The 18,651-nt window shown below is 38.5% G+C and overlaps 1 protein-coding gene across 2 annotated transcripts; it reads left to right on the forward strand.

Moving 5' to 3' along the window:
• Positions 1 to 8,576, forward strand: LOC145767361 (CKLF-like MARVEL transmembrane domain-containing protein 7). Of its 2 annotated transcripts, XM_082579172.1 has the most exons (5): positions 1 to 255; positions 1,691 to 1,771; positions 3,975 to 4,151; positions 4,716 to 4,811; positions 7,775 to 8,576. In XM_082579172.1, the coding sequence occupies exons 1-5, from the start codon at positions 121 to 123 to the stop codon at positions 7,874 to 7,876; spliced, it is 591 nt and encodes a 196-aa protein (XP_082435298.1). In that variant the 5' UTR covers positions 1 to 120; the 3' UTR covers positions 7,877 to 8,576. The 2 variants fall into 2 exon arrangements, with proteins under 2 accessions (XP_082435298.1, XP_082435299.1); XM_082579173.1 differs by lacking the exon at positions 1,691 to 1,771.
• The last annotated feature ends 10,075 nt before the right edge of the window (positions 8,577 to 18,651 follow it).

Below are 18,651 nucleotides of genomic sequence, written 5' to 3' on the forward strand. Positions count from 1 at the left end.
TTTTGTAAATCATTTTTAGCTTATAAATGGTCTTAAAGCTTTGATGCACTACTTCAGTTCTAAGAAGAAAGATGGCGATTTGATAGCTTGCTAATGATTTAAGTTAGCCTAATCTATAAAATGTGCTTGTGGATATTTTTGCCTGCAATAGGAGAGGGTCCGGGAAGTCCAGACCAGGACAGACTGCCTCCACCGTTTACATTCAACTCTGCCTATCCAAGGACATATTCAGCAATTTTAAAAGTCGTCCAAACAGTGAGTTACCCAACCCGTAAATCAGTCATTTTTACGTTGATTTTTTGTTTGCAGACAGTAAATCTATGTAGAAATGGCTGATTTGCTGCCTGAAAAGTTGCTTTCCATCCGCCAGCAAAAACTGCTCAACGTCGCATACCGTTGAAACAATGTAAAAACGAGAACTATTGCTGACTGGCTGGGGCGCTTCCATTTTTACTTTTAATTACCGCACTCTGCAAGTTGAGTAATGGGTAAAATTTCCCCCAGTAAATATCCCAGCGGAAACATCCACCTTAATGTCCATCCGAAGAATTGCAGATATACTAATGCAATTTTCACTGTGCAATAGATTAATGACATCATATGTAATTTTTGTTGAGCTGTGCACGTTGTGATGATGGTTACCATATTCATCACGAAAACAAGTAAATGTTTTGCCTGTGCAATAAAAACGCTTCTGCATCTTTCAGTCAACTGATACACGAGTAGCGTAGATTAAACCAGTTAGCAATATTTTTTACATCGATTCAACACCTATAGACCTTGATTCAATGAAAAAAGGTCTGATTTGCTGGCTGGGTAATGACTTGCCAGCTCATAGCCAGAATGTCTGATAAATAAACTTCAGATAAACAGGCCTACTTGATAGGAGCCAGTTCAAGTTTGATCTCTATTAACTTTGGTCACGTTTACGTTTAGCGATATCCGACATAAGTAATCTGACGACTCTTATAGCTTTATGAGTGATCCGGTTTTAAAGCACCAAAGATTGTAAAATGGAGAGAGCGCGGTCAAATTTTTACCACAGCACATGTTGCCCAGTAACAACTGAATATAACACATGGAAAATGACATGCTTTACAACAGAGTAGGAGTTAGAGCATCATGTCAAACCATTTTACTACGTAAATACTTGGAGCGGACGAAAATCCACTTGTTTGTCTTTTATGAGCCGAACAGCCGTTTGATCCACTCTTGGCATAAAACCCTTCCGATTACATTCAACTCAAACATCGCTAAACAAATCAAGCGTGACGAGACATGATGACGAATGGCAAACAAACAGGTTATTCAAAACAGTCGTTTTCACGTAAAGGTTTGTTGATTAATTGTAGCCTGTGGTAAGCTTAAATTTCAATCTACCAATTGATGAACGGCAACCGTTGACTGATAGCATTCCAATAAGTGTCTTTTTGGTTCAGTTATCTGGGAAAGCGATTTATTGATGGCACAAAAGAACGTGACGTTTTTATTCTCACTTTCAACGCTTGATTTGAAACAGAGACGTAGATCAAAGGAAAAGAAAATTTTAAGGAGCAAAAGTAACTATTGGGGAGGCAAAAATTTTATTATTTGAAATAAAGACTTTGTTTAAAAATATAGCCACTGAATGCAGCCAAACATTTATGAAACGTCATTCAACATGTAATATAATATCCTTAAAACGTTGCAGATGCATCAAAAACCCAGTTTTATGGAAAACAATGTAAAATTTTCGAAGGCAATTGTTCCCACAAGTCTCCCTCTTCCGTGGGTACGTCCTTGCTTTGAAACAGGTTGTTCTTTTGATACCGAATGATGGTTGACAAAGGTCAATGTTGTTGCATGAAACTCTGATGCAGAAAATGAAATTTTGTGTTAATGCATTAGTTTTACGTCACTTGCATTTGACAAGGTTTTTCAAAGCTTGTGAATGTCTCGCAGGACTGAAATGACACACTAAAAAAAGCATCGATATCACTGTACTCCACAATCTACTGTACATTTTAGACATGTTTGCAAGTTTCAATTTTAGATTTCGACCAAATTTCACATACAGTAGGCCTATATTCCTCACAGTTGACTAACTTCGCAATATTTTCAGTCCAATTTATTATTCGCATGTTTCACTTGCTATTTTTTCGGGAGTGCATTGCATATCTTTGTCAGGCTATCGCTTTGTAATTATTATCATTGTTTATTTGGGTCAGACAAAGCTGTCCATATCCAAAACATCGAAATAATACACAAACTGCAAAAGCATTCTGATCACAAGAACCACTTTTGATGTCGTCAGTTTGAGAGCTCACTGAACATCTAAGTTACTGTTAAAAATTCAAATACAGTACAATGAGCGTTGGTAGTAAGTACTCAGAAGAATAAAAACAAGCGGATGACATCGGGTCTTCTATAAAGCAATCTGAATTTATGAAGATAAATTGCTGCTTTGCAGCCTTAATAGCCACAGCTCGTAATTACTGTACATCGCTTTTTTTATGACGGACTAGGGTTCTTTACGATATAGAAGGTTGTTTTTCATGCAAATTACAGTAATTTTCATCACTCAACAATGCAGTATAATAGAATTACATCATAATCAAAAGGGTTGTTTTTGAAAGGGTGATGGTGGACACTGGACAGTGGTGATGTAAAAGTGAACATGTTTCAAGGATATTTTGACAAGGCCCGGGCTACTAATCTGAGTGATCTCACAGCTGAGTGATCTTGCCGCCATTCGTTTTGTTTTGTTTAAAATAGCCTTTCGTTAATAAGGTGTTGCAACTTGCAACCGTGCCATATTTTAAACTGATTGTCCTGCTTTGGTATCATGCACATTAGAACGTCCCGTTTTGTCGCTTCTACCTTTTTCTAGAGCTCTGTTATGTTTGGCATATATGTATATTCTACTATATTGTTATTCGTTGTGATGGTCAGAAATAAAAACAAACTGAAACTGAACCCGCCCTGCCAGAAGTAACACAAAAATCAGTTTTCAAACTATCTGTCAATGTCAAAATTATTAACGTCTCTGATTTCAAACTGAGTCTTGTTAAAATTTTGTATTGTCCGTATATTTTTTTGCTTAAGTAATAAAAAAGGAAAAAAATATGCTAAATATATTGACGTAATACAGTTACAATATTTTGAAAAAAGATTACAAACAAAAAAACGCGTGTTGCTTCTTGTTTGTATCAAGCCGGTGTAACGGTCCAGAAGTTATTGCGTTCGAGACGCTATGGCTATCGTAACCTTCAGACCGCGTATATGCAGTCCAGAAGTTACTGTCAGACCAGAATTATCTTGTTGCTCTCAAACTAATGCATATTTTTTTAGTTTAATTTAATCAATGCTTAAAATTGGCCATTTTTTTCAACGACTTCAACTCTGGACACGCGAAAATCCCTCCAACTCCAGACTCCACAGTCCTGGTTAAAATCACGTATAAGGTTGTACTTGTATGTATTGCGCAGTAGTAGTAGCGTTTACAGGAAGGTTCAGGTGGTAGCCTACGTTTAGACCAGGGCCCGGGATGATTTTAGGGACCGTAACTATTCCAAGGGGCCTGGGAATTGAACAAACCACCCTGCATTCGTTGGATATGGTGCGTTTTTTTTAGGAGTGTCTTGGTTTGAGGTCGGATGATCTTATTGGTACCGAGTCCAAACTATCTTCTCAACGGCTGTGTAATGCTATGAGTTGCTTCTGTATCCATTGCTCATGGCATGAAATTTCAGAAAAAGCTTAAAAACGGAAAATAGCTTAGCCTGCAACGTAGGTTCAAAGACTTGAAGTATTGACCGTTCCGGAAAAGAAGTTTGCTAAAAATAGTTTCTACTGCTACGTACCTACAGAAGGCGTGCTGATAACAGAGTTACTTGTATACTATAGGCTACTCTTCTCTCGGTAAACAACAGAAGCTGTGCTTTTTGCGAGTTGTTTGACGAGATACTAAAACGTTAGCCTGTTTTTTGTTTCAGATTTTTTGCTTGGTGGCGTTTATATGCGCGGTATCAGCCCCTTGGTGGACGGCAAATTCTTTTCATGGATATCAGTTTTTTACAGCGATTTCTCAGTTGTGCATGTGGACAGTTGTGATTTTGTATCTTCTAATTATCCTAAACGTACATCACTACTGCAGGAGATGGGCATTGGGGGTAAGCATAATCTGCTAACACGCTGCACCTTTATTAAAACAGCCACTATCTTTTCTATTGACCAATGAATAAGCACTCTGCCATTTATCATACTAATTATGACATGTGCACCCTAAAAGCATTCTTTTCTAGTTTGTCAATGAATTGCAATACCTGCAGTTTTCAGGCTGCAGTGGATACAATATTATTATGAAACCTTTCCAAAACCTAGAACCTAATTGGGATGTTTTTCTTCGCAGTAAGTAAGACCATGTGAAATCGAGATTCAAATAAATTGCTTTTGTTGTTCGATTGTCAAGGGTAGCCTTGAAAATTTCTCTATGTATGAGCAGAAATTATTTTGTAATAGGCCTACTGTAGGCTACTTTCTTTTATACTGAGAAGTAACAAAGTTATTTATAACAAGTCTTTCAAAACTAAATGTACTGCAGTAGGCTAATTGTTAGGTATTTCACTTTGGAAACTATCCTCACCAGAAACTGAAAAACTAATTCTGAGATATTGGAAGGCGTATAATTGTTTACAAATGGTCAAACCTGTATTTTATCTAATGGTGTTTTTAAGGAGTTTATCTTCTACGCCCTAGCAACATTTCTCCTTTTGGTAGCGTCCATCACTGCTGCTGCTCTGGCAATGAATCCACCTATGATAGCTTCTGGGGTAAATATACAAACATTTTTTTCAAAATTATATTAGCCTATCTCATGATTTGGTAGGCTTTAATTAATCTTTGGTGTGTCATGGTCATATTTACGATAAAATGCGGTGTTTCATATAAAAGAACCAACACTTACCTATTTGTGCAAAGGAAGCTGAAATTGTAACTCTTTCGCGATCACGGACGTGTGTATACGCTTTTCGATTTTTGCAATAACAACCAAGAGCGTGCCCAATGCCCATACGTTCAAGGTAAAACGGTATTTCAAGCAAAAGTTTTCAGTCACCATTCACATTTTTGACCGTATTGTCTTGAACGTATCGGCACGCCCTTGGCCGTCAATGTAAACATCCGAAGACATCTACCATGTCCGATTGTCCGTGGTCGTGAGAGTTTAAAACTTGCCTGAATACATTCTATTTTTGTGAAGATTATGACTGAAAGTAGGCTACCATATTGTTTTATCACCATCGTCAAATAGGCTACATCGCCTAGAAGCATAGTGTTTCCTGTTGGTGTGGTGCTATATAAATGTTGTTATTATTATTAACTTACAGTACAAACAGCGCTTTTCATGACCACTTTATTTCGTGTTGGTCTGTAATCAAGGTTGCCATTTCGTGTTTTTATCATTTCAGCGCAAAAAAGATATATGTTTGACATACATCCTTTTTGCGCTGAAATGATAAAAAAATTGTCTGACATGTATCCTTACTGCAAGCAACAGATTACAACAATTGAACATATAACCTGCAAACCCTAGCTTATTCAAGCAAAGCATTCTCGAAATGATTTGTTTTTTATTGGAAACACTATCTCGTGCTTAATGAAGTGTTGCAAGCAGCTCATCTTTCAGCAATCCGGAATCGTTTTTATAAGTTTTGACCTACAAGCAATGCCTCTCCCAAAAATATCTACATCTGTTGCATTTTATTTGAGACAACTTTGGATGTATAACTTTGGAGTTTATTTGATCCGAAAAAATGATGATTCGAGTAATGTGGAAGAAAACGGATTCATGCACTCTTGGGTAGAGAAGAAGGAGGCAGAGGGTCGAACGAGATCATCTCATCTCTCTATGCTTTTATGTTAGAAGCTGAGGTACACGGTGACACGCTAATAGCGTGGTCGGATTCCTGTGGAAGTCAGAACAAATAACGAGGAGATTCGAAAAAGTTTTTCATAAACTTCCGGTTGTTGGGCATAGCTATATGGACTGCGACAAAGACTTTGGTCTCATTGAGAAGCAGCTAAGAAAATATCAGCACATGTACTTGCCAGAGCATTATAGAACTGCCATACGGGACACAAAACATCAAAACAAATTCCGTGTCTATGACATGGCAAACAGTTTTTATGACTTTAAACTGCTGCCTGAACAACTGGGACTACTTAAAAGGAGCAAGAATACCTGTAAGGAAGAATTCTCCATTCAAAAATTTAATGTGATGTTTATCAAGGAATTCGGCACAACTTACTATAAAAACGATTTTGAGGATGAAGAATGGAAAGCTTTGGATATTAAGCATAAAAAAAATTGTTGATTTCAACATTGATTCCCTTAGGTTGCACCAAAACTATTCACGTGGAACTTCCAGCAAAAAATTTGCAGATATCCAGAAGCAAATGCCTTTTGTTCCTCACCAATATCACTGGTTTTACCAGCGTCTCGTACAACGTGATGCAGAAAAACTTGAAGAATAGGATGGCCGTACAAGATCCAAACAACTTAAACAAACTTTTTTAAAACAGCTTAAGCAAGAAATAAATTGTCTCTTTGCTTTGTTCTTGAAATCCTGATCTTGAGTGTGACATATCTCCTTTCATTTGAATAAATTGTTGTGCAAAAAGGTGGTATGTCATTTCTTGCGCAAAGTAAAGACACGCAGCTTATTTTCAAACAACAAAGAACTGTACTGGCACCCTTCAACAACCATTAGGAACTGACACATAACCGTGAAATTTGGTATAATGCCAAGAAAAGAGCAGGGTACAACGATATACTTTAACCTTCATTTTCTCAAAAGTGCGATTTTTGACATATCTCGTTTTTGCTCTAAGTAAGCCCTTCAACTATTCTTGAAGTGCCTGTTTATCACATTGAAATTCTCTGTACTGCTGGCGCAATTATTAGCCTGCCCGGCTAACAAAAGCTGTCCTTTTAACATTGATTCAACGTCTGTAAAATGTAAGGATGGATTTTCTATCTGAAAACGGAGGACGCATGACAATATGATGAAGACAGATTGAGTCTTGCAAAATGCAAACCCACAAAGATTTGCATGAACGCATGGGACAAAGAATTGTACATTCATATCACGCTGCAGTACGATTGACAAATTTATGTGTTGGTCTCAAATAGTTGTTCCCAAATTTTTTCTGCCGTGTCTCAAATATTTTTTAAAAATTGTTTGTGACTCATTCAGTAATGCGAATTTTTACTAATCTTTTATATTCACTATATCTTTAAGGGTGGCAAGGCTTCTCCACTTTTTGAAAAATAACAAGATGAAACAATTTAGGCTACATAGACTACGTAGGCTAGTTAAAATTCATTCATTCTTTTGACACTGTGAATTCGGTGGCGTGGTCATTACGAAGTAAAATTGAAACATTTCCTGACAACTTTGGTAAAGTCTTTTTTTTTAGTGTTCCCATTGTGTGTCTCTCGATCAGTTCAGTGGAGCTATTCACTAGTTCTGTTTTTAGTCATGGCTTTCAGTTTTTAGCCACGTGTTTTTGTAAACTCGCCTCTGCTAAAGAATGGTAAAATATTGCATTTTCCCATCCGGCAACATCTGCCTCTTTTAGATCGTTTAAACTTTTCAGGTGCTTAGGTAAGATCTCAACCAGCAGATGGCAACTCTGTATATGGCAAATTTTCCTTGGCGTCCACTTGCACATTGACATGCAAGCTAATATCTGCTGCATTTACATTAGCTTAACTGTGTTTTCCTATGTTTAGGTATTTGGATTTTTGACTTTTATCTCGTTTGCTGTTGGTGTATACGTTAGCTACAAAGAATGGAAAACTCCATCTTCTTCTGCATTACAAGGAAGCGTTTAAACGTGAGATGACAATGCAAATCAAGCTACGAGCTCAATGTGAAGCATTCCAAAAGATATTTAAGCTATACGTTTGCAAAATTGTGCCGTTCAAAAGCCCCAGTTTTGTGATATCCTTTCCTAGCATGCCATCTCACTATTTGAAAAAGCATTGTGTTTCAACTTGCAACACTACAACAATATTTGCAAAGTATTAAATACAGTACCGTATATTAAGGCATCAAGGTAGCTACGAAGGTGTTTAGAAAGTGTTTAACCTACTATCCTACTCTTTACTATTGCAACTGATGTACGCTATGGTTATTGGTTAAGTGTAACATAGCCTAAATAATGTATCATCTCTTATCTTTTTGTTGATTGTCGGACATTTGTAGTGGTTTTCTGAAAAAATGACAATGTCTGGACTGTTTTAAGAATTATTGTATACGAAATTACAATTGTTTTGAAAATCATATTGTTGTTATCATGTGTTTTCGTTCACATGAACACAATCAACTTGAAGCAATTAATCGCAGTTACATAGTTCAAGTCATTCTCTCCAAGAAAAAAAAAAATGTATGTGGTGGTAACTTATCTAACAAACTTTTCGGATATGGTGTTGTTCGGTTGTTTTACAAAATTTTGATTTTTTTTTCTTTATATAGCCTACAGAAATAGTTTGTAATCATTTTATTGTGATTAAACTCAAGACATCAAAACCGTGAAAAGTTGTGTTTCTCACTCAGTTTTAAATTGTCTTGTTGCTTGGCGTAGCTTGGTCTACTTTTTAAAGAACGATTTAGATAGAAAATGCTTGGGCTACGGGTGCAATAATCGCTAACAACTGTGTAGATAAGGTCTTATAACCATCAACTGAGCGGTGTACAGTGTACACTCAGAGGTGGGCACCCGCTACTTTTGAAGTAGCGCGCTACCGCTGCCAATTTACAAAAGTAGCGCGCTACCCGCTACCGCTACTCGGACCAAAGTATCGCGCGCTACCGCTACTTCTTCCGCTACTTTTGTCTAAAATGACACTAGGAAGCACTCTTCAAGTCCCTAGTGACGCAAAAATGACCTTGAAAGCGAATGTTATCATTTGTTTACACTGTCATTTTAACGTCGTTATAGAAAACACATTCCAAGGGAAATTTATTGTTACGTATCTTTCAAAAAACGAGCATTTCAAAACGTGAGTCACCAAGTCCTGCCCGCTTTGGCTTAAGCACATCTTTTCCAACAGAGAAAAGTCTCTCCACCGCAGCGCTGGAATGGAAGGAATTGGGGTGTTACATTTAATGAACAGATGTTTTAACTCGGTATTTCGGTACCACACCAACAAAAAAAAAACTCAAGGACTTGCTCTTGTCCAAAAAGGCGTCCACAACTGTTGTTTCCTTCTACACCGACGTTTCACGGGATGGCGCCAATCACCAAAACATTCATCGGCGGAGTCGTGACTGGTGTTGGTGTCAGTCTTCACTCTTCTCGGTATCAACCTGGCATTCATACCTTGATCGCAAGATCGCAGCTTCACACCAGAAAACGAGATTCCCAAAAACCCTACGTCTTTGCAACCAAACCGATTATATAGCTGCTTGACCACGCCAATGTTGCCAAAAAAAACGAGTATTTTTTCACTTTAAATTATAAAGTAGCGGGAGTGCGACTGCAAAAAAGTAGCGTCTCTCCCGCTACCGCTACTTTGGAAAAAAATAGCGCCGCTTCTGCAGCCGCTACTTCAACTAAAAAGTAGCGCCGCTACCACTACTTTTACCAAAAAAGTAGCGCCGCTACAAAAGTAGCGCGCTACTGCCCACCTCTGTGTACACTGTACATAAAACAACACACATTTAGGCTAACTGATAGTGACAGTAATCATGGCACAGATCTATCATTTCACAGCTATAGGCTACCTTTGCTCGGAATGAAAGTCTAAAGCAGTCGGCTACGATGAGCATGTTGTTAAGTGCGAAAGTATATTATCTGTGAGCTCCATGAGACGGGGGCTCATTGACACGGCACTACACTTAGGCCTATGATATGACAGACTGGCAGCGCAAGGCAATGTTTTTCAAGGGTCTTTGACGAAACACCAGTTTTTCGCAGAAGACCCTAACGTGCTCCCCAAAGATTTCTAATTCTACCACTGCTATTACGCTTAGCGTCCAGCATTTAACAACGGTAGACCTATCAAAAAATACACACCAGACACCACACCATGTTTACTGGTTCAATCTCAATGTCTTATAGGTGTAGCCAACGCTATGAGGACTAATGTGCCCACGATCTTGCCAAATTATCCACTTGTAACATGTAGGCCTACCATGTTTTTAACCAACAAATTCATATTTTAAGAACATTTAACCGGATCTTATCAGAATTGCAAAATGCATTTCAACGTTGCAAATTCAAAACCTAAATTCCGCTCTCACGGAATCTAGGTCACTCGTCCCTACACATGCCACTCTCACGATAGGCTATTACGTCGTCCGGTAATAATAATAATAATCATGTTCTTATTTGCGCCCATTGCGATTACAGATGCGATACAACAGACGACAGGAAGCAGCGAAGTGACATAGTCTTCGAGTCAGCTGCTTCCCTTATTTTGGCTTGCATTTAAGTGTCTTTCGCCGTACCGGTACTCATAAAAAGGCATAATTATAAAATAAGCGGGGAAATGAAAAATGCACACACTCTGGAGAATGTCGCTCTTCTGACACCGGTCGATGAAACTAAATTGGTTAGAGACAGAATAAGTAAGTTTCTTTTCAATTTCCCGAATAGCAAATTTGTAACTTTGATGAATAATAAATATATTTAATAGCTTATTAGTTATTACATTTAACTTGTTTAATTTTTGTAGGTAGCCTAGACAGACTAAATTATCCTTATAATAACAAAAGACAGCTTCAGATAGCCAAAACCCAACACACTCATGTTAGGCCGTTCGGCAGGACAGCTACACCCAGGGGCGCCGGAACGATTTTTGATTGGGGGGGGCAAGATTTCGAAAAAAGGGCACTTTTGTTTACTAAAGGGCCATTTTTTTTCAAGTTTTAAGATAATCCATAGCGACAATGCTAATCTATTAGCTCACTATGTATTGAGTAATGATAGCCTACAAGTGTCCGGTATACAAAGAAGGGCATCATGCTATGTTATAATGATGTAACCTACTGTCAAGCAAAAACAGAGAGAGACTGTTCACCAGGCATTTTATAATAAAAGTAATTTGCGTTCTTCTGGTGACTATTTACTAGGTTACCTCCTGATGTTAAAGATGATAACTAGCTTTTGTATTTCCGACGTTTCGTCAGTCAGCACGACTGACTTTATCAAGGTGGCTAAAACAGGTTAACACAACCTGTTCAGCAACGATGGCACAACACAAAAGCGTTTTTGTGTTGTGCCATCGTTGCTGAACAGGTTGTGTTAACCTGTTTTAGCCACCTTGATAAAGTCAGTCGTGCTGACTGACGAAACGTCGGAAATACAAAAGCTAGTTATCATCTTTAACATCAGGAGGTAACCTAGTAAATAGTCACCAGAAGAACGCAAATTACTTTTACTACTGTCAAGCCTTAAAGCAGCTTGCGGCCATGGCCGCTAAGTAGTGCTTGAATGACCGCCGGTGTTACCTCCTCAACCGGCCAAGTTAGGCCGCCGGTTTCTTCTAGCTAATTATTTAATTTCGCAATAGAATGATCGTGGATTAACTGTCGAAAATATGTAATATCAAAGAGTGACGCAAAATTAGGTCAGCGCGTCATAATCGCCACTGTTGCATTGTGCAGGAATATTTGTTATTGATAGAATATATCCATCTGCGATCACCAGAGCTGTAAGTCTTGTTTGTAATTCCCGATGTTTATTTTAACAAAATCTTAATCCGAAGTGCTAATTTACATCGGCTGGCAATATTGTCGTTTTTATGTGGATTCGATGTTGTCGGACATTGAATCGTTGTTAAAAAGGAGAATTAGATTAGTTGACATCTAAGGGGAAAACATTTTTTGATCATATTTTGCAAAAATTATGCTTCTTTTAGTAATGTCCTTCACATCATTGAAATAAACTTACTTATTTTTTTATCTTGCCGTCATCGTCAACACATGTCGAACGTTATTTTTCGTTGCTAAACAGTATTGTAGAGGAGTGGCGAACTTCTATAAAATCAGCCACATTGGAGACACTCGTGCGAGTGTCGTTAGATAGTCCCGCAGTATTGGATTACTATCCCGATAAAGCAGTTATTGCGTGGTGCAACGATTTTATTGTAGGACGTCGCCCAGGCCCAGACCTCAACAACGCTAAGTGATCATTTTAGCATTATTGCAAGTTTAATTCTATTTACTTGTGCTATCGTTTTTATTTTGTATTTTGGCCTCGGTGGGACAGCGCAGCGGGTAAGGCGCTCGCTTTCCAATTATGCAATCCTGGTTCGACTCCCGGCTTATGTTGGTTGTTGACAAACACCGCTCACCTCTACCTAGGGTGTAATAAATTGGTTGGGCGTAGTTGCCGAAGTAAAGGCGGCCGAGAGAAAGGAACTGGCCACCCTACCCTCGTTAGTGCCGATGGCTTAGTATAACGAGAACCTTATCTTCTCATCCCCCCATGCTTGGATTCAAGTATGAGACTTAACTTACCTTATTTTGGCCACCAAGCACGCAGATTTGGCCGCCGAGAAGAAGCTCTCGGTAGGCCACGATGGCTGCCCCCCCCAAAAAATAGAGTTTTAAGGCCTGTACTGTGTTGCAAAATTTTGTTCCGTATAGGCTATATTATATCGAGGCAAAAATGAAAGCCTATAATTAGGCTAAAAGCGAATAGCAGAAATTGCTACATTGCAAAATGTGCAGTAGCTTACATGACTTTAAAAGGGCACCATTGCCCCCTCTGCCCCACCATCTGCAGAAAAATTGAGGGCAGGGGGGCATCCGCCCCCCCTGCCCCCCCGCTTCCGGCGCCCCTGACTACACCCCTGAATTGGTGTGGCGAGAGCCGGTTGATCAGAGCACGGCGCTTTATTGCGATCTTGGACAACGACTGCAGCAATATATAGCCTACAGTTATGAACTCGATAACAGTTTGCACCCAAAAACCCCCATCCAGCAGAGAATTATTTTCGACGATGAAATTTAAATCGTCTCATTTATTCTTGACAAAGAAAAACACTGCCAAAATTGGTAACAGAAAACATTACCGCCAGTGGCGTAGCTAGGGAATGTGCCGCCCGGGGTGGATTCAGATTTTGCCGCCCCTTCAAGAAAAAGCATGTGAGAATGAAATTTTTTTAATTGACTTAAAGTGGGATTATTGTCAGTTTTGAACCAGTAGCGTAGCCAGTAATTTTGAAAGGGGGGGTTTTAAGGGCCGGCGGACGAAGCCCGACGGCGCTCTCGCCAAAGACGACACCCAGCGGCGGGGGTCTGGGGGGCCTCCCCCAGAAAATTTTGAAAAATTACTTTGGATTTGGTGCATTCTGAGAGCATTTTCAACAAAAATGTGGGTATAAATCCCCTAGTATAAATATTCCTGTAAAATGGTGCTGTCCGGTGGCATAGCAAAAGGATAAGATCAAGTCAAGTCAATTTATTTTGTTTTAACAGCGCCATATATTAACATATAATCAGAGTAAAATGTAATTGTCAAAACAATGCATTGTACAACTGTTGGTTAGATTATGGCGCAATCAGGATGGTAGCGAAAGACCATAAGCAGTCATCTAGTCAGCCACCACCCCATCACAGTAAATCTAACTACACATTCATACACACTAGTGTGCAGAGGCAGGCACACTACTTCATTGAATAAAAAGGGTTCGCCACTGAGATTGAAAAACAACTACTGTTGGTTTGAAACTGCATTCTCAGACTGAGTAAGCCGAGGATGAAGATTCAAACCAACGACCAAGAATTGACCAACCACCAATAATTAGTGATTGTGTGCTATAATAGGCTACAGCACTTGCGAAAGTTTTCCTGAAATAACGAGGAAAAACGTGGATACCACCACCGAATTGCAACAATTTTTATGTGAAGCATACAAAAACAGTGATCATGTTTTCTTGGGAATTTTTCGGTAACTTAATAAAGCTAAGTTTCTATGTTTTCTTGTTGTTAATTCCTGGCTGAGATATTTGAATGTTTGGTATTGGCAAAACTCGCTCTTTTAATGGAGTTTCGTTTAAAATTAGGCAAACTTTGTTTTAGAGACATAGAAACTGAAAGCATCATTCTCAATATCGTGACGTCACATGCGTGCCAAAGGGGGGTTGTAACCCCCAAACCTCTCCTCCCCCTTGGCTACGCCACTGTTTTGAACGTTGCCATTCTGTTTGCTTTTATTTTCCGTGTACTTTTGCATTATCAACAAAAAAACAAAACGTCCCGTCTGAAAGTGCCGCCCCCCAGACGTGCCGCCCGGGGCGGTCCGCCCCCTCCGCCCCCCCTAGCTACGCCACTGGTAATTTGATATACGATAGCAATCGGACCTCATCAGGGAGGCAACAATAGAGTTAGATGACTATAATGTCGTAAATAAATCTCATTCTTAAAATAAACGTAATTTATGGACCGCAAAAATTGTTTTAACAATTTTGAATTGTCAAAATGCGTGCTCGATATTAATTGGTATTGGTTGCAAATTATTGGGCTTGTTTATGTGTTGATTTGCCTGTTGCGTTTTTTCAGATTTATTTATACTTTTCAAAAAATAACTTGGCCTCACTGGGGTCAGGTAATCAGCTGTGCAAGGTGCATGTATCTGCATTTGCCATTTACTGCAAGGCTCTTTGTCACAGCATCAGCGATCTTGGCAGTGTATAGGTCTCGGTCTCGCCATGCTATCTGTTTTAAAGAAGGTCTTGGGCTGGGGCATCGGTGCAGTTGCAAATAATCTTGACAGGCCTAAAGACGGGACATCTTTTCAAGGTACGAACTGTTCATGGTACGAATTAGGTTGCAAAAGACAGAAATTTAGCTTGGTAACAAGAACGCAGGAGGATTCTGGCATGTAACAGAACTAGTACGGTAGTAACCCAGTTGTTTTGAACTAGTGAGTAATTTGGGTTTGGAGTGTACCATGTAGATTGTAGATAGCTTTTATGCTACACCAGCATTGCTTCATACTACAGCTTTTGATGACCATTTATAAGAAACCCCTACGGTAGTTCATACATGCATCAATTTGGCTAGTTGCTGTGTATGGTAGCTATAGTCTTCGAGACTATGGTTCCCTCATCATTTCAGCATAAAGCTTGCCTTTTTCTTCAACAAAAAAAAAAAATTAATTAGCATATAATTCTTCACTTTCTCTGCTGAGTTACGGTATATGGTGCACAACTGCACATGTAGGCCTAGTGCTTGTGTGAAGATTTATGAGATGTTGGGCCTCTACAAGTATGCGAAACTGCCAGAAATAACTTATCAAGGCTTTGTCAGGTCGACGATAATGATTTAAAACCAACTAGCTTGAAAGTATTTTTTTGGCAAACTTCATTCAAATTCAAAGTACCGTACCGGTAATTCAATCAAGGCTAAGTTAATTCATTTGGTAATTATGTTTTTGGGCTGTGGCTATATTTACACTATATAGTGTAATAATAGCCTCAATAGTGTTGCCAGATAAGGAATTCTGCCCTAATTTGAGAAAAGTTTAAAGCTGTTGAAAACAAAAACTAGTATTTTGGAAATTTTTTTTTAGTCCTGGGAAGATTAAAACCCTAATCTTATTCCTAACTCTAACCCTTACCTTAACCCTTCCTAACTTTAATCCTAACTCTGGCAACACCTGATTGTGGAAAAATAGCCACTTCCTTGTTTTTGCTGCTTTTAGCCAACTTTTGCTTGAATTTCACATTGGGTAATGCAAGCCTTAAAGCAGCCGGCGGCCATGGCCGCTAATAGTGCTTGAATGACCGCCTGTGCTACCTCCTCCGTCGGCCAAGTTTGGCCGCTGGTTTCTTCTAGCCAATTATTTAATTTCGCATTAGAATGATCGTGGATTTAATGTCGAAAATATGTACTGTAGTATCAAAGAGTGACGCAGAATTAGGTCAGCGCATCATAGTCACTACTGTTGTATTGAATATATCCAGCTGCGATCACCAGCGCTGTAAGTCTTGTTTGCAATTCCCGATGTTTATTTTAACGAAGTGTTAATCCGAAGTGCTAATTTACATCGGCTGGCAATATTGTCGTTTTTATATCGATTCAATGTTGTCGGACATTCAATGTTGTCGGACATTCATTCTATCGATTCAATGTCGTTAAAAAGGAGAACTAGGTTAGTTGACATCCGTGGGTAAAACACGTGTCTTCATAGTTGAGAACGCTGTGGGTTAGTGACTTCACACCCTCAATGGTGACATCATAACGGCATAAATGGTCAGGTTTTATGAAAGGCGGTATGCAGTTGAAACAATTAACTGAGCTGCGAGCAGTGAAAACAATTTAGGGTCGTTAGATGGTCCCGCAATACCGGATTACAATCCCGATAAAGCATTTAATGCGTGGTACAACGATTCTATTGCAAGATGTCGCCCAGACTTCAACAACGCTTAGTGATCATTTTAACATTGTTGCAAGTTTAATGCTATTTACTTGTGCTATCGTTATTGTATTTTGGCCTCCAAGCACGCAGATTTGGCCGCCGAGAAGGAGCTTTCGGTAGGCCACGATGGCTGCTGGAAAAAAAAACACGAGTTTTAAGGCCTGTAATGGGTACCAACTAAAAGTATTATTGTTTTAGACTGGCTAGGTTTACAAAACTAGTTTGATTTGATTGATTGATTGATTTTATTTTGTTGTAGGTAAATATAATACAATAAATACAGCAATAAAAAAGGAATTTCCAGCAACGGGAATCTGCGAAGAGACCATGGGTCTTCGAGTCAAACAGATACCCCAGATTCTAATAGAAGTTCTAAAATTACGATAAGAATAGTTCAAAAGAGGAAAGTGTTGCAAAAGAGGAAAGGGCCACATTTGGCAAACGAAATTGCATACCGTACCATCTTTACCAGATAGTTGACTAGTGGTTTGCTACAGTTCATATAATTTTGTTTGGCTGTGGCTATATTTACACTATATATATAGTGTAATAATAGCCTTAATAGTGTTGAGAAAAGTTTAAAGCTGTTAAAAATAGGGATGTGCCAATTACGAAATTTTTGCCGATTCTTCAATATTTGCCGATTCCGATGCCGATTCTTTGGTTAAATGATTAAAGCTGCTTTTAGTTGGCGCTCTACAAGTGGTTGCGATTTTGTTACAAGTTGCTGCCTTTGAAATGTATAAAAGCGTTCACTTTGTCGCCTGCTCTAGACAGCGTGATTTTTTACGGTAATTTTTACGGTAAACACGCGTATTATTTGTCGCGGAAATCAGTTAAAAGCAAGGATGGATCCAGCCTCTAATTTTTGGGGGGGTGCTGCTGAAATCTATTTTCATTCAAGGAGGTCCATCAGTGTGGCACTGTCAAAATGTGTCTCTGCTGTATTTGGCATACTGATAAGCATTCATGTTGTTAATACAGATGTTTTTGTTTAATATTAATAAAGACCTGAAAACGGAGAAAGTGTGTATGAAAAATCAAGTCTTAAAAACAAGCATAAATAAAAAACACTTATGGTATAACAAAATTCAAGAACGTGATGAAGTTTTGAGAAATATTCTAAAGTTTAAAAACATGAGCAGTACAAAACACATGATTATTTCCATTGGTACACATTCCATAATCTACACAGCATCAATTCGTTACATGCTGATATAAAATGCTATGATCTATCAAAATATAAAGTAATACTAGTAGACTGGGTTGATCTCTAAGTGGTCAAAAAAGCGGTTTAAACCTGGTATTAACCGGTGAAAACTAGGTTTAAACCGGTCAAAACCCAGAAAAATATTTTTATGTAGTGAATGGTCGGCTACCTGGGCTATTTAGGAAATCTAAAAGCAGTTGTGAGTTGTGACCATTTTGATATGCAGGCCTCGAAAAACTATCCTGTCTTTAAATTTTAAGGCATCTTAGAATATGCATTCGCATTGTTTTATTTTAACTGGATAAAATTTGATGGCAAATGTTTTTTATAAAAAAAAAAATTGTTGGAATAAATTCTTGTATATAATTATATAGCCTACTTCCGTTGGCTGTGCAAATTGTTCATCATTCTACCAAGCATTTTTTGGTTCATCAGAAACTGATTTTTTGAATTTTCTGAATAATTGAAATAACCAACTGATTGAAATATCAAAAATAAACAGAGAAATTGAATATTTTTTGTTCTAAATCCAGCATTTAGGTTATTGTTGATCAAAACAAAATATAGTGGAACATCATTACTAAACATAGAGGGTAATATTTTTAATTCAATTGAAAAGCAACTTGAAATGATTCATACACTAAAGGGGTTTTGACCAGTAATAGGTGGTCAAAACTGCCTGGTTTAAACCAGGTTTTAAATGGTTTTAACCGGGCGGTTTAAACTGCCCCGGTTTAAACCGATCAACCCTGCTAGTAGATCTTAATACCATTAGTTTATTAAAATAAAAGCAGTTTGTAAAAAAAACTGAATATTAGTTGAAGGGGCCAAAAAAGATCAACATGGCATTAAGTGCAGATTTCAAGTTGATGCTTTGATGAAATGTGTCACTTAATATTTCTGAGTTTTATGTTGACATTTTGAAATTTTTTGGGGGGGGTGCGCACCCCCCCGCACCCCCCCTGGATCCATCCTTGGTTAAAAGGGAAAAATCGCCAGAGTGCAAAATCAATATAGCTTAATGC

The sequence above is a fragment of the Aplidium turbinatum genome, chromosome 3, assembly GCF_918807975.1.
Source record: "Aplidium turbinatum chromosome 3, kaAplTurb1.1, whole genome shotgun sequence".
Taxonomy (NCBI): domain Eukaryota; kingdom Metazoa; phylum Chordata; class Ascidiacea; order Aplousobranchia; family Polyclinidae; genus Aplidium; species Aplidium turbinatum.

Excerpts from the sequence above, each read along its gene's own strand:
- LOC145767361 (XM_082579172.1), top strand. The coding sequence starts at position 121 with ATGTGCTTGTGGATATTTTTGCCTGCAATAGGAGAGGGTCCGGGAAGT. Across the intron at positions 4,152-4,715 it reads GCAGGAGATGGGCATTGGGG|GAGTTTATCTTCTACGCCCT; the intron begins GTAAGCATAATC and ends GGTGTTTTTAAG. Across the intron at positions 4,812-7,774 it reads CACCTATGATAGCTTCTGGG|GTATTTGGATTTTTGACTTT; the intron begins GTAAATATACAA and ends TCCTATGTTTAG.